Below are 15904 nucleotides of genomic sequence, written 5' to 3'. Positions count from 1 at the left end.
AAACTCTCAGGAATAGATATTGTCAAAAATTAAGGAGTTAACTGGATTTTTTGCATTCATTTTATATATTTAATAATTCTGTGATCAGTGATACTTTTACATTCTCTTCCTTTTCAGTGCTTATTCATGCTTTTCAACTGACCCGTGCTGAAAATGGACACCCACGTATATAATAATTCTGTGTGAAACCAACACTTACATAGGAATAGTATTTCATACGTGCCAGAGGGAAGACCTGTGGTAGGGAATGGTGGCCATTCAGCATGAGCTTTTTCAGTCTGTAAAAGTCTCTTAATTGTAAATCCAAACTTACAGCCTAAATGTAACCTTTAGTCAAAGTTATGTTGATTTATACAGACTAAAGACCTGCTCCTGAATTTAGTAGGAAGAACAGCAGATAGCCAGAACCTGAAATGGTAATTCCCCACACTTAGAAGTGCTTTCATTTGAGACTTTAAACAAAATCTATATGGCTGAGTAGATCAAAATCTACAGGAATGCATTGTAGGATTTGGTTGTGATATGTTTCAAATTATGACACAACAGAGTGAAATATTGCTGTGGGTATGTTTGCACCTTCACTTAAACCACAGCACTCTGATCTCTTCTGTGTCTTGTGAGATTGTGTTGGAGTCTTGCACCTTTGCAGCCCCATGTAAATACTTTATGTGGGGGATATTTCTTAAGATTTTGGCTCCATTTGAATAGATGTTAGTTAGGAACTACTGCAAATTTTTGCAAGTTGTATTGCACTGAATCTCTTCCTGTACAGTTGCTTCTATCAGACAAAGCCTATGGTTTTCCTTTGCTGTACTCCTGTAGAGCCAATGTGTAGAAACGCCATGCAGCAAAACCAGAATCATTTTATCAGAGCTAAATGCCTCTTCTGGGCACATGGGGATCAACTACAGTCTGACCAAGTTTAATGCATAACCTAAAACACACAGCCAGGCTTACCTCAGCTAAAATGAGAGAAATAGCTGCGTAAAGCTAGTTTCCTTCACGCCCCAGTGCCATAGCTGTAATTGCACAAAGACCTTTTTATTATAAGTTGATTTTCCTGAGGAATGGATTCAAAAAATACTGTAAAGTGTTTATTTTTTGCTTGACCTTTATTAACCTCCATCTTAGAGCTTTCCCAAGAGAAGAGTTGTTGGTAAATTAACCCTCATAGATACACACAGTAGCATTTCTGCACTGCATCAATGGTTGTGAAAGTAATGGGGATATGACAAGAAAATTTAGTGCTATTTAAACAATGTCATAGGTCAACATATGGGATTTGACCAAAAAAGTTTTTTAGGAATTAAATGCGAAAAATTGCTTGAAGTGTACTTTAGGTTTTTAATAGTATTTAATTCCACCAATTTATGGTAGGATGAGGGAAAATTATATTTTTTCTGCCTAAACCCCCCATTTTTCCCTACATTTACCAGCTTTGATATATAAAGCATTATATGTTTGCTTAACTGCTAATCAGAAAAATCATAGTCAAACCCTTGGGTACTTCTGGGGTTGAGGAATGACGGATAAAAACTCTTTGAGATCTTAGCCACAGGCTCTGAAACACAGGTACTGTAACGTAAGGAAATTACCATGTGGATTTAACAGGCATCATGCTATCACATAATTCTCTATCTGTTGACTACAAATGCTAGTATAAGGTGAAGAATTCTTTTCCTTGTGGAAGTTTGTGGTTTTTTTATACATCTATTACAGTCAAATTAAATTTGATATAGGAGCTTTTGTTCTGAAATGGTCTCTGAATGCAGCTCCATGATTACCAAGCTTCATGATAGTGCATAAAGCTATAAAACTGCTTAGACAGACAAGCAATTTATATCTTATAGTGAGGTGTGTGTGGCAGAGTATGGTAGTTTATTTAGGAGCCAAGATGTTGGAGCCTTAAATCTTAAGAGTTGTGGTGTTGACTAGAAGACTCTTTTGTACAGTGGTGAGATTTTGAAATAACATACCTGAGCTGTTGGTATTTATGTGAACAATACCCTGTTGTAAGATCTCAGAATTAAAATTACCCTAAGGTTACTAAAATTTGAACATCAAAGTAGATACTGCAGTGTTAGGTTGCTTCTAAATGCTTGTCACTGTGCTGTCTGTGACCAACGATGAGAAAACTTCTGAAAAATTAATAGAAACACATACCACACTACTTCTAAAAAAAAGCTTGGTATATTTTGTACCTTTTTACCTCATGCCAGTACAGGGAATATTAATTAAAAAGAAAAAAGTGATAGAGAGCCAGGAAGAAGTAGGGAAATGTGCAGTTCACTGAGACTGTTACACCTTTGACACTGAGGGAAAACAATGTTTGTGAGGTCTTTGATGTGATAATGTGAATTTGGCAGGGATTGCATTAAGGCAAAGGTTCTGTGGGACTGTGTGAACGCAAGAACACTATCAGTGCTGGAGAAATACCTGTCAAGACAAATTTGTGCTATTTCTGATCAGAGGCTCTCTTCTGTTTAGCAGGTTCAGGGTCACATGCCTCCGCTCATGATCCCAATTTTTCCACACGACCAGCGGACACTGGCAGCGGCTGCTGCAGCGCAGCAGGGATTCCTCTTCCCCCCAGGAATAACTTACAAGCCAGGTAAGCTCACAGGGAAATGAGGCTAATGCACATTTTAAGACATTAATGGTAGCTTCTCGTGTGATCTGTCTCATACAGATGATACACAACAGGCATAGCTGGTTGAAAATCAGCTTTCACAACTCCACTTGGAAAAAAATTCTGGGTTCAAGGAGGTGGATGGACTATTGGTTATTGAACATCATGATTTTTCTTAAACTTCATTTCCACAAAGTCATTTGCTTTAAATATAGTGGCCCACACTTACCTAGCAATTTGCATCTTGTCTGCCCTGTACAAAAGTTACATGTCTTTAATTAATTCTGGTATCTTCAGTATATTTGTGTTTTGTGTCAAAATTCTTACTCTTTTGTTTGATTTCAATCTAGTTAATAAAAGGTTTCAGTAGTTCAATTCCAGTCATCATTCAGACTCCTAACAGGTCACATAACCTTGCAGTGAAATATGTTTCGAGATGATTTAGCAAATGTTATGATTTCTTTCTTTTTTTCCTCTGAGTTTACAGGACTCCTGGGGAATTCAATTAGGGATATAATGGTTTGAAGCTACTTTCAGAGCCTCCTTGTAAACAGGGCTTTAAATGTTTAAAGACACTTTGCCAAAGGAATTCAATGTAGGAAGATAGTTAAGTAAATAAAAGTCAACCTTATTTTCATTTGTACATTCTTTGTAAGTGACCTCAGTCCAGAAGCAGCAACCTTATTTTGCTCATTAATAGTATTCTCTGTCAAGCTGCCTTTAGCATATTAACCTGATAACTAATAACTACAAAACATAAATACCAGTTTATTTTTTTTATTCATTAAATATGAAACGTACAAAGTAAAGCATTGATCCTGTTCCCACTGATGTTAGTGGTGCTTTTGCTGTTGACTGCAACAGGAACGGGGTCAAATCCAAAGTAAAGCCTCATAATAGATGATGTAAACAGCATGCTAATTAAAAGCCAGGTTGAACCTAGAATCTTTTCTAGCAAGTTTACTTAATATTGGATGAAGTGAGGCCAAGCAGGATTTCAGCAAGTATTTCCGTTTGTCCCACTCCCTTCTGTCTCTTTAGTCCAGAGACATTCCCCTTCAAACACAGATTCTTTGTCTAATTATCTTATTTTCAGATTTTAAAATCCCAAAGTTGTTTTCTGATTTGACAAACTGGTACACTGTATGCTGGAAGCAGTTACTGGTGTTTTGAAAGGCAGATAGCTCTAGATGGCACAGGATGAGGATTATTCACACATGTCACTACCTCACAACAACTAGGGGCCAAAGACAAAGGGTTGCCAGTTTTGGAAATTGCCTACAACACCCTGGCTATATCTTAGCTCTCACAGACAAGAGAAAGCACATGCTTTCCTTGCTTTTCCAATTTTAATCTGAGATGTTTTCTGAGTAGTGACTGTTAGTGACTAAGCTGTTGGTTGTGCTGCCCCCTGAAAGGCGTTATGTTCAATCATGTTGTTTTAATTTTGTCTCTGTAGACTTCTTGGTACAAAAAGGACTTAGGAAGAAGAGTACCAGTATGTTTTCCTGAACATGAACAAATTTCTGCACTTATTCCAAAGTGTTCCTCATAGTACCTCTCTAACTTGATCCTATTGGCCTCCTAACAAGAGCTGATGTGGTTTTAGGGCATTTTCTTACTTTCCAGAATGTAGAAAGAGAGATGTGTAACAAAAGTTAGAAGAATGAAATACAAGAAGAAACCTAGGCCTAGATATCTTGCTACACAGTGAAGCCATTGGCTGGTATGTTAGTGGTGTAATTCCAGAAGATGCTAGTAAAGATCAGAAGTTACAATAATCTTATTACCATCAGTGGATTTAAAGAAATTATAATATTTATATCTTTAATATAGCTATTAAATTCTACTGTATGTGTGGCAAAGGTAGCCGGGCAGGTCAGTAGCTTCTGTCAGAGACACATCATGATAAAAAAAAGTGCTGTAACTACACTTGGTATTGATTAATTCCTATTTTTGGCACTCTCGGCACGGTAGTTAAGGAATTAATGAAACTGGAGATTAAGCTATACTCTTTCATAGAGAGGGTTCTTCAAAGTCATTTCTGAGGAATATTTATGAACTCGACTGCTACTACCTGTACTCTTCTCCTTTTGTGAGAAATGAAACTTTTGCCTGCAGAACTGTCAGTTTAGACTCGCTTGTACCTCTGAGGGAAGATAGGAGAGAGATTAACCCTTCAGGCACTTAAAATTTTCTTTTAGGTTGCCTGTTTATCTTCTATTTCATTTCACTGCAGTACGATGTCGGCAAGACTGAGTTTTGACCCTGCCAGTTTCCCTTGACATTCAGAAAACACAGTGAGAGGCATTTCAATAATAGGAGCAGTGGGGACTAAGTACTTTTGAAACTGACTGTGTCATTTAGGGAATGTCAAATATTGTGTGCACAGTCACTTAATTTGCTTTGCCTGCAAAATGGGCTAGATATAAGCCAGCCCCAAAGTGGGAGCAGTGCGTCAGTGTTAGTGACAGGACAGTGACAGGACAGCCAAGATGAGAAGTCCTGCCTTGATGTACAAGCAGGGGTGTGATTATGGGTCCATGTAGAAATGTCTTCCTGGGCTAAATTGGGAAACAATATCATGGCTGTTTAGTTCAATGCCAAGGTAGCAGTTACTGAATACTGTTGCAAATTTGCACACAAACACCAGGCCTTGCAGGAATAAAATGGTATTCTTTAACAAAATACACTAATTCATACCCTCAACTGAAGGTCCTGTAGAAGAGAAAAAAATTTATTATGTTCTGAGGCCCTTCCAGTACACGTCTTGCTGCTCATGAACTTCTGAGCTCAGCAAATCATTATGAACAGAAAAGTCAAGGACTTACAGATATACAGCTATGATAAAGCCTGACAGGAGAAAGTTTCCTACTGCCTGGCAGAATCTATAACACTGAGATGGCTTCCTCCCCCCCAATATTTGGAGCTCTAGGAGGTGAAACACGCCAAAGTTAGCAAGTGCTGATGACAAGTAATAATTGCATTAGAAAAAAAATCCCCAAAGTCCCATGCTTCCTTATGTATCTCAAAGTCATGTAATATAATTTTCCGGCATGGTAAGTACTAATTGAGAAATCAGAGCTGCATAGACCACCTAATTAATTTTTTATACATATTTCAGTATTTATACTGTATACCGGATTAATTAAACTTTAGGGCGCTGTGCATCTCAAATGACTGTTGTGACTATTGACCTGCAGGCGCTTGACGAGCCTTGTAGAGTACCTGGTTGTGGGGGTTGCCACTTATTCCATTGGGAAGCTGAGAGTGGCAGCTGTTAGGAAGCTAATACTTGCCCAGAGATGCTAAGTAGTTAATAGAATTATTTTGCATTCCGAGTACAGCAAAGCAACTACGCTGGCTTTCTGAGTGTGACCACTACACTTACTGCTTGGAACTGGTGGGCAGCATGGGTACCATTATACCTCCTCTCACACTGCAAATTTCCCTTCATTTAGCCAACCACACGCATCCGGAAAAGCTTAGTGGGCTGGAGTATCCTTGAATGAGATTAGTGCGTCCCCTTTAGTGCCCTGGGTCAAGAGGACAAGACAGTGAGTAGGATGAGGAAGATAAGGATTAGGAGGGACAGCTCCCTCCTCCATCTTGCAGTGACTAAAGTATTACTTCCATCAAGTTTTGTGACTAAGAGGTAATAGGAAAGTAGGAGGATGATGGAGTAAAGATATAAATCAATGCTGGGTAGGAGGCAGACCATAAGTTAAGCAGAGTTCAAACAGCAGAGCTATGGTTTGCTCTAAGCAGAGAGTGAGAGGGTCTTGTGCCAGGTGCATAATGGCAGCTTGTGAGATTTGAAAATACTGGAGAGCATCTCTGGAAAAGATTATTGCAAATAGAGACATTGAGTAGAGTAAAACTCAATTTAGATAGGCTTGTTGAGTGATATGCTGCAGTGTATTTTCAAAGCTTTTTTTTGTACAAGAATGATATATAGCCCGTGATTAGAATGGCTAGTTCTTGGAATGTCCCCTATCTACCTATCTAGGTCATTTGGCTTTATACACAAAAATAATTACAAGAGATTTTGCTATGCTGCAATGCAACATGAAAGTGGAAACTGTTTTCCTAGGCTGGTGGCAGAAACAGAGTCAACATTTTGTCCTGTTGCTAGTTGCACTAGAGAAAGTAATATTATTAGAGAAAGCATGACAAACAAAACTGTCAGGCTTATTGTCATCAGGCTGGACTTCAGAATGTTCCAATACTGTGAAATATTTGTCATCAAACTAATTAAACTCCTTGATTACTGTAGCTAATCCACATAACTCACATAATAGATGTGCCGGATTTCTCTGATATCCGACATTGCCATTTCCATTTGGAACAGGTCTTTCAGAAATTTTTCCTAAAGCTGTAAGGTGGCTTAGATTTTCCATATCCAAGTATTCTTTTTTTTTCAGTAGGCTGCTCTTCCTCCTGGCAGGTGAAAACAGGAAGCACACCCCAAATCTGCTGTGTACTGGGTTGGCTGTCTTTGCATGGCTTCATAAGTCCTGTTTCTAATGGAAATTCCCCAGCACTGAGTTAAAACCTGTCATGTGTCCCCTGTTGGAACAAGGAATTTATAACCTCAGGATTTGCTGTAGCAATCATATGTGCCTCAATCCTAAACATTGATGTAAAAGCTGGAAGTGATGGTAGGCAGCTGGATATTGTCAGGTGGGACTTTGCACCGAAATGTGCAAATTTCATAATTTTGCAAATAATACCTGCAGACAGACAATTGTAGGGGAAACGGGTTTGGCTGCAACATGAGAATGGCAACAAGGCAGAGTTGCAGTAAACCCTGCTCAGGACAAAGGCATAACTGAGACAGTGCCATCACACACAGGAGATGCTCCAAAGTATTCCCTTAGCCAGTGACCTCTGTTAACAACTTCCTCAATCCTGGTGGATCTGGACAAGCAGAATGCATGCCCTGTATGGGAATACCGCAGGATTGGCCATCTCTATCCCTGCAGTATCCTGACAGCAGCTGAGGTATTCTTTCCTCAGTCTGTTCATTATGCCTAGAAGGATAGGGCCCTGGAACTGCTGATCTCTTGCAGCTCTTCCAACTCCATTTCCTCTCATTCCATGAGTGAAGAGACAGATTTTAAGTCACAACCCCAAAATGGGGGAAACATCATCAAGCCAAAAGCTTTGTAACTCACACGAGGAGATTCAGCTTATGTCTTATAATTGTGTTTTAGGAAAGATGGGTAATAAAGCACCACCTTTCCCCTACGCTGGGTCTCACAAAAACCAGACATCCTTCTTTCCTTACAGCACACAAAGCCTTGATCTGGAAGGTGAGTCTATACACCCTATAAATAAAGTCTGCTAAGCTTCATCTCTTCATCCAAGACAAAAAGAAACATTTACGTTACTTCTGTGTAGAATAACACAGTACAATTGCTCACTGCTTTTATTCATTTGGAAATGTTGCTCAACCTGACAAACGAAACAGAAGTCTGGCATAATTTTCCATGGCTTGTAAACACCAATTTATATATAAACAACAGCAGCCAAATGTAAATAGACAATCAGCACAGCAAGGAGATTGAAAAGATCAGTTTGCAAAACATGACAGATTTTCTTCTTCCAGCATTCTTCTCACTCCTGGTTATCAAAGGCCAGCACACACCAGTACCTAAGGCAGACCTGTTTGAACATGTTCTTTTGCCTTTTGTACAAATTTAAAAGAATGGATCCTCACGCAAGTGTTTCAAATCGAGAAACAAATTTGAAAAAAATTGCTACAATACATTGACTGATTTCTTGCCAAGACAGCTATGGAGGAGCTTCTTGATCCATTCTTGCACTGAGAAAATGAGCGGGGGAATTATGTACCTGTGTAATTAAAAATTAAAACCAGAGCATTCTTTGCATGCTCAGTTTGCTCAAGGGAGAAAGACATACCTTTGCTCTGCTTTTACTCCTCAGTGTCAACAAAGTACTCCAGATCTGAAGGAGTATTAATTTTTCTTCCCAGCACAAAGATGCTGCTGACATACCAGGACTTAGTCATAATTTAACACATTAAAATGAGGGTGTAAAGGGACAGTATTTGGTTTTAATAACAGATAAATGGCATAACTATAAAATTATTCTTCTTCCTGCAACAAAACACAGCACTGTAGCCAGCAGGTGAGCAAGAGAACACTACAGGGTGTGGTGAAGATACTATTAAATTAACTGTGAAGCCAAAAACTCTGTGTGTGTGCGTGTGTGCGCGTGTGGGTATAAAATATCTGGCTATTTCAAACCATAGGAGCATGACAGCTGTGAAAAAGGAGTGCCGCAGGGAATTCTTTTAGAGTTTGGTTTTTTTTAAAATATGTTTGACATGGAAAATGTTTTAGTACAAATAAAGCAACTGGTATTGAACTTAAAAAGTATATGCGGAGGGGGAGGGAGAAAGAAGAGATTGCTGTGTGGAACAGGGATGAATAATTCATGATATTTAAAGAAAGAATGCCTCCGAAATGTTCTGCAAGGCAGTCCATGCTGATAAGTCAGATGGTTATTTTCCCCCCCATTTAAAGCATCATTAATTCAACATCTTTGTGATATTTTTTTAAAAAACCTTGTAAGATATGTCTGAAAGAAACGTTATTTAACTTAGATTAGGATCTTATTTATTCAGATAATTTCATATAAATATCAAAGAGATGAGTGGAATCATTTAACCATAAAGAGACAGCTTTAGTACTTTAAGAAAATAATCTAGAAGTTTCTTTTTGGTTTTGTATTTTAAAGAAAAAGAAACCCCAACATTGTTGCACACTAAAATCAGCCTCATGGAATGGGGAAAATAAGAGGAGATATTTTGAACATTACTCCATAGGACACCAGTACAATATAGTGTTAGTGAATGCATTGTAGCAGAGCTCCATATGCAATCAGAATCCAATTGTTACTGGACTGTGTACAAGCACATACTGTGCTCAATGGCCTGATGAGGTATTATGGATATGATGCAAAGAGACCTTGTGGATTAGATATGTACAATTTATTAAAAAGTGAAACAACTGAGCATTTTAACTGAGCTGGAGACAATAGAACTTCAGGCGGTAAAAAGAAAGAGTTTTGAGGAATCTGGTGACTGCAAAGACTTAAGGTATTGCTATATATTTGAGGGGGTTGACAAAAAAAAATCTAGTTCTTGGAATGTCCTGATTATATTATATTGGATTTCAGTATTTTCCCTCACTGCTACATTCTGCTTTCAGCATGGAAGAGTTTGTGTAAAGTAGACTGATTATTGTAAAAATATAAAAAAAACGTACAGCCTCTTAAAATGTAGTTTACAGATTGTATATAAAACTGATTTTAAATAAGTAGCTGAAGCCAAAGTGATATTCCATTAAATCACTGTTACTTATCCATCACTGTATTAATTTTTATATTACAGATTACACTGCTAAGTTATTTCAGCCTTCTTTCACTCCTTACATTGACTGAGTCCAAATGGCACTGTGTGATGCACATCTGTGGGAACACCCATAGATGCTATAAGACATGATGTTACAATACTTTGGAAATTTTAGTACCTGAATCTTCATGTAACTGAGCACCTGTCTAATCTGTCGACTTCAGTAGGCCCCCAGATCTAAGAGGAAATTAAAATTGTATTTCAAGCTATATTAAAAGGTGATGTAATTTTGTTTTTTTCTATGACTACCTTAAAGGAGTTGTCCCAAGATAGGGAACCCCAAAGCAAAACAAGAAACATCAACCAGTGTTGAGCCAACTGGGTACCTTTCCCAGGAGCCACTCGACACTGAAAAGAAGTCACCTTGCATTAAACAGGACTGATATTTCTTGGGTTATAACAGATTTCTTTTTTGTTAAGAAATGTCGTGAAAACTACTTTTTTCTCTGGGAGCCACTGGGGTTTTCTGGGGTATCTTATCTGTGTGTCTGTGGCTGTGAGGTCTATTTTGTGCCCAGGCTTCCATGCCTGATTTGAACATTTGCTTTTGAAAATGAAAATCACGAGTATCATATTTATGTTTTGCCAGTTTGCCTACCAGCTATCTGCTAACAAAAAAAGTTCCAAGGGAGCATGGCAAGTCTCTGCCCAGCGAAGCCTTTTGTTTTTGCAGATGTTTAGGCTTAGAGGAGTTCTGTGGAGCACAGGCAATCCTAGGGCCTTGTTTGCACTTGTCTGCTGCTATTCTCTGCTCACTGTCTGAACCTGCACGCATTGTTCTCCCGACAGGTGATAACTACCCTGTGCAGTTCATTCCATCAACAATGGCAGCTGCTGCTGCTTCTGGACTCAGCCCTTTACAGCTCCAGGTATGTGCCAGAACAAAAAAATGTGGGATCGAAGCCAGCATTTTAGGGGAAAACTGCTAACCAGCTGTATGCTAAATAATAGCCTGAATGTTAAATAATTTTTGAGCACAGCCCAGGAGGATTAACACCTTATGTACATACAGTACAGCAACATGCAGCCAACCTTGATACTGTGAGTGAAAGACATTGTCTGTGTGTTTTATACTGGCAGTTAATGGTATTTTTTTAATTTACTTGAACAGTTGATGGGAGATAAGTTCAAAGATCTTTTTGTACTTTATTTTCATGTGGTCTCTCCTCTGTAGCTGCAATGCACTACCTATAATTGGAGCACTCAGTGTATCCAAACAAAAGTGCATTATTGGGTTTTTCTATTTTTTCCCTTTTTTTCAGACAGTGTGGTGCTGACAATACAATAAATTGCAAACTCTTTTAGCTTCTGTATTTAGGTAATCTCAACCTTTCTGTGCATTAAGCTGGTCAGATGCCAAGCATGGTTAGGAGACTTAGTTTGGCCATTTATTTATTTTTGGCACATATAGAATGAAATGCTGTGAGGGAAAGATTTATGTGCCATATTATTAGCTAGCTTCTTGCGGCAAGAAGTTTTTAATTTCAGAAGAAAAGACACAACAATGTCATAAATAATGAAGAAACAGTCAAAAGCTTTCAGAGTTAAAATGTGTGGAAAGAAAGTGACAGTGAACATGAGAGGAAAGGCCATTAAAGATGCATGTAACTATTTGCAAGTAAACCTTTGAAACCCCTATTTGAGTTAGGTTAGATTTGGGTTCAGAAGCAAAGTAGGAATAAATTGTGCCTGGAGTAGCAAAGTATTGCTATGCTGATAGCCAAATATCTACTTTACTTACCTTTCTGTGATTATATTATTTTCCAGAGGGACCAAAGTATATTAAAAATCCTTTCCTCTTTACCTGTTATGATATTCTTGCCAGATTAACTTAGGGTAAGCAAAAATGGGGCCAGAACTTGCTGTTCATTGGTGGTCCAGAGCTGACAAGAAAGACTGCTTGATCTTAGGTCTGACCTAACCTACAATCAGAAATTGAAAAGAGGACATCCTGACTCTGCAGGCAAAGATCTGCAATAAATAGTTTTGGGTCATGATAATGTGATGTTAAGATTGTACCTTGGACAGGATTGAAACCAAAGGGAAGTTTCTCAAAAGGAAAAGTAGCAGGTATCCTTTGAAAATCAGTATTTGACTATTTATCGAAGCAAAAGTCTCATTAGCTTTAGTTGGGAAAATACTGCAGAAATCAGCTTTGTCAATAGAGAGGCTATTTTTGCTGCCTTTGAAATGCATTAAAACAAATAGTGAACCTACACAAGACTGCAAGGCAGGAAAGGATGAAAACTGTACTACTGTCAAAGAAATGGGATCTAAACCACTGTCATTCCTGCTTCTTTTCTTTTACATGATCCATTTGTAACTTGACCCACATATTTGCACATCAGACTTGGTCTGAATCTACAGCAATAATGCATTTTCATTAATTTGCAGAAATGATAGACTGAGTTGTTAAACATGAGAACAATTAGAGAGAAAACAACCAGCAAAAATGTGGTGCTAGTAAATTCAGAAATATTAAGGCTTGGGGGTGTGAATTTCCATTTAGATATATTTGCTGTAAAAGACTTTTTTGTTTGTTTGGTTCCCCCCTCCCCATGCCCCCCCCCCCCATGCCCCCCCCCCCCCCCCTTTTTCTATTTTGTTTTAATTTAATCTCAATGGGATTTCAAAACCTTTAATGTTTCATGGTTATAAGAGCTTAAATAACAGAGCACTTAATGTCCGCTGATAGCCGCTCATCAGATTGTTAAAGTGCCTGAACGAAATTTTATTTACTTCTACTAGTAATATTCTCTTTGTGTCAAATCTCTGTGTTCCCTAAATGAGCACTTATTTGGGTGTGTTTGTTGGAGGGAATTGTTATACCTGATGCATCATGGAGACTGCTAGGGGTGTAGCATTTCAGCTCGTTTTTCCATCTTTGCTTCCCTTCCCCCTTCTTTCTCTGTTCCGCTTCCTTTCTTCCACGCACCCCACCCACTTATTTATTTACATGAATGCTGTGACCATGGTATCTGAGTATTTCCCAAGTGCTTAAAAATACTGATCACACAACTAATCTCTGCTCCTTTCAGCCAGTGGGAGAAATAGCTAATTCATTTGCAGGTTTGGCTTTGTTTCTACATGTGAGTGTGTGTGTAATATCCATGTTTGGAGAACCTGGGGAGGGAAAGCCATGTCAAGTAAAAGAGTTTTGCAGTAGCTCTAACATTTCAACTTTACCAGGGCATTATTATTAATTCCATTATATAATCTGTATCCAGCTAAGGAAATTCTCCCAGCTTCAAGCTTTCTCCCCTTTTTTTCTACTTATGCTTATTTTTTTATTTGGATGATCATGCTCCAGGTAGGAGGTAGCAGCAAATTTGTGTTCTCATCTTCCTGTGTGTTAGGGCAACTTCTATGCAAGCTCTGAATCTAATAGCACAGAGAACCATTTTTTACCAGGTACATCATGTGATGATAGCAATTATTCCACAGAGGATGTTTCTCCAGGGGGCAATTTCCAGTTAATGATTTGCCTGTCTTATTCAAGCTATCAGCACATTGTTATCAAAATGTACTTTCTCTGAATTCTATATTTGTGTCCACCAGTGGATTATGTATCTCCATGAGTCAAAAAAACTTTACAGAAATCATATACAGGACTTTTTCAAGTAACTAGTCTGACTTTCATGGGTGCTGCATTAAAAAAAAGAAAAAAAGTGTTCTCCTTCAGCAACAGACCAGTTGGACCCATCTTCTCTTCAGATTTCTGATCACATTGATCAGTTAATGGTAAATAGCATTAACATTCACTTGTAGCTTTGAGTATCCTGCAGTAAAATAGTAATTACCACACTTTTATGCCAGTCCATGTTCCTGAATTGGTGACTTGCTCTGCATTGGATTGGTATCACATAGCTTCTTTTGAGCCATATTCTGACCTCATGAAGGTGTCACTGACGATGTTGACAAAAAGACTTAAAACTCTCTGTTCCACACCTCCCATTGACATCTCAGCCCCATCTCAGCAGTTTCCTCAACAAATCAACCAGAGATTTAAATAATATGCATGGAAGGACCAAGCCTTGTTAGGACTCTTGGCATGAGAGGGGATCTTGTTGATGAGGGAACAGTTCTCTAGGTATATTCTGATCAGAAAAACCAAGCTAACTCTGTTCACCCCTCCAGCCTCAAACAACTGTGAGTGAATAGTTTGCAGGTTTATTATCAAACACCCCTGTGGCATAGTGGTGTAGGAAACAGTTCTGATACCTGTGTGTAACAAAAGTGAGATGCTTTAATTAAGCAGTGTGAGCTGCAAAATCTTTTAATAATTTTCCTTTTGCTCTTCTTTACATACATCTTCTCTGGAGTTTCTCCCCTTTCCCATTTTCCTGAACTTTTTCACAAGTTGTCGAATGGTTGCACTGATACAAACTGATTCTAGAGATGTGTGGCCAGCAATCTTGTTAAATGAGTGGACTTGATCACGAAATGGGATTTTCCAGCTCTCATGCTGCTGGTAGCAGTAACCTAATCACTGAGAAGTCACAGTGGTGGCAGAGGTGGCACCTCTATGTCATTACTTTCAAACAAGCAATGTTACTATATGCCCTTTAGTGTTTAAAAATCCCCCCTGCCTTCATTCTTACATATTTCTACAAAGCTGTCTAGGAGATAAACAAGGAAGTGTCGCAACTCTCTCAACCACGACTGATAAACTGTTGATAAAAGTGGAAGCACTACAATGATGCTGGCTGGAGTTATTCCTAAACAAAGTGAGCTCTAGGAAAAAAAGCAAAACAAAAAAGCTTTCCTTCATAACTCTTTCCCCAAACTATTTGTGTAATTTGTCCTTCAGAATTTATCGCTTATAACACTAATGAACCTTGGCGAGTCTTAACTATAGTTGCAGCTGTGTTCTTGAAACCTGAAGTTTTTATAATCCAGTTAAAAAAAAGAGAAAATTTTAACTAAACACATATTCGTCTATTTCTTTTCTGCCCTCCCATCTTATCCTGCTCCTCCATACTCTCCTAATTGCAGACAAAGTAAATGACCTTTTTTTATACTGCTGGGTGCAGATCCAGTGTACTGCTGAAGCATTGCATAGCCTGCCTCAGGGGCACAATATTAGTAGAGGGAAGGCCAAAGAATGCTATTTTTAGTTGAACAGTTCAGCAGATGGAGGCATGAATACTCATATATCTGAAGGTTGAGGGGTTTGAACCATTAATTTTGATAATGTATTTAACCCTGGGAACAATCAGAAACTGTAACTCCAAGGTTACAATGCTTTTGACCTTTAGAGAACAGAGGGCACTTGGTACAGTAAACAATATATTACATTTCTACTTATTCCAATTCTCTCACACGTATAAATTTCAGGACATAGTTGACATTTGCTTTCCTCAGCTATTTTAGTGCTGGTCCTCAAAGTAAGTCAAGAAGAATGTGCAGGAAAGAGGCCAATGTAATGCGACAGTCATGTAAATATGGCCTTTAAATAGCTAAGTCGTTAAATGTGGCCCTTTACGAAGAAATATTATTCTCAGGAACCAGAATCTGAGTGACTTATTATTGCAATGAAAAAGTTGTTTTAGTGGACGGCTGCTCCTACGGAGTCTCCTCTGTACGTTGTAACCTTAACACCATTTTTCAGCAGGGCTAAAGTGATCTGATAGTGAGAGCTCGCACTGGAGGTGATTTGGTCCCACTCTGGTACCACATCATGCAAAGTGATGTACCTGCCTTATGTCTTACTAAATGATGCATGCTCCTCTTCAACAAATATAGCAGTTAAATATCACGCAGCTTAAGTATTTCTAATTAAAATATCTCCATGTGTCAGCATATTGGTAATGTATTATTTTAATCCATTTATT

General features: G+C 38.4%; 1 protein-coding gene across 8 annotated transcripts in view; it reads left to right on the top strand.

The window, feature by feature from the left end:
* Positions 1–15904, top strand: part of SOX6 (SRY-box transcription factor 6) — a 368783-nt gene that overhangs the window by 266281 nt on the left and 86598 nt on the right. For 6 of the 8 annotated variants that reach the window (XM_069016846.1, XM_069016845.1, XM_069016847.1 and 3 more), the window contains 2 exons: positions 2488–2611; positions 10860–10939. In XM_069016846.1, coding sequence (XP_068872947.1) covers positions 2488–2611; positions 10860–10939 — 204 coding nt within the window. The remainder of the gene's footprint in view (positions 1–2487; positions 2612–10859; positions 10940–15904) is intronic. The other 2 variants (XM_069016850.1, XM_069016848.1) reach the window with 1 other exon arrangement.

The sequence above is a fragment of the Aphelocoma coerulescens genome, chromosome 5 (assembly GCF_041296385.1).
Source record: "Aphelocoma coerulescens isolate FSJ_1873_10779 chromosome 5, UR_Acoe_1.0, whole genome shotgun sequence".
In the NCBI taxonomy this organism is placed as follows: Eukaryota; Metazoa; Chordata; class Aves; order Passeriformes; family Corvidae; genus Aphelocoma; species Aphelocoma coerulescens.
Note: the sequence above shows the minus strand (reverse complement) of the source record. Positions and strands in the feature narration are given on the sequence as shown.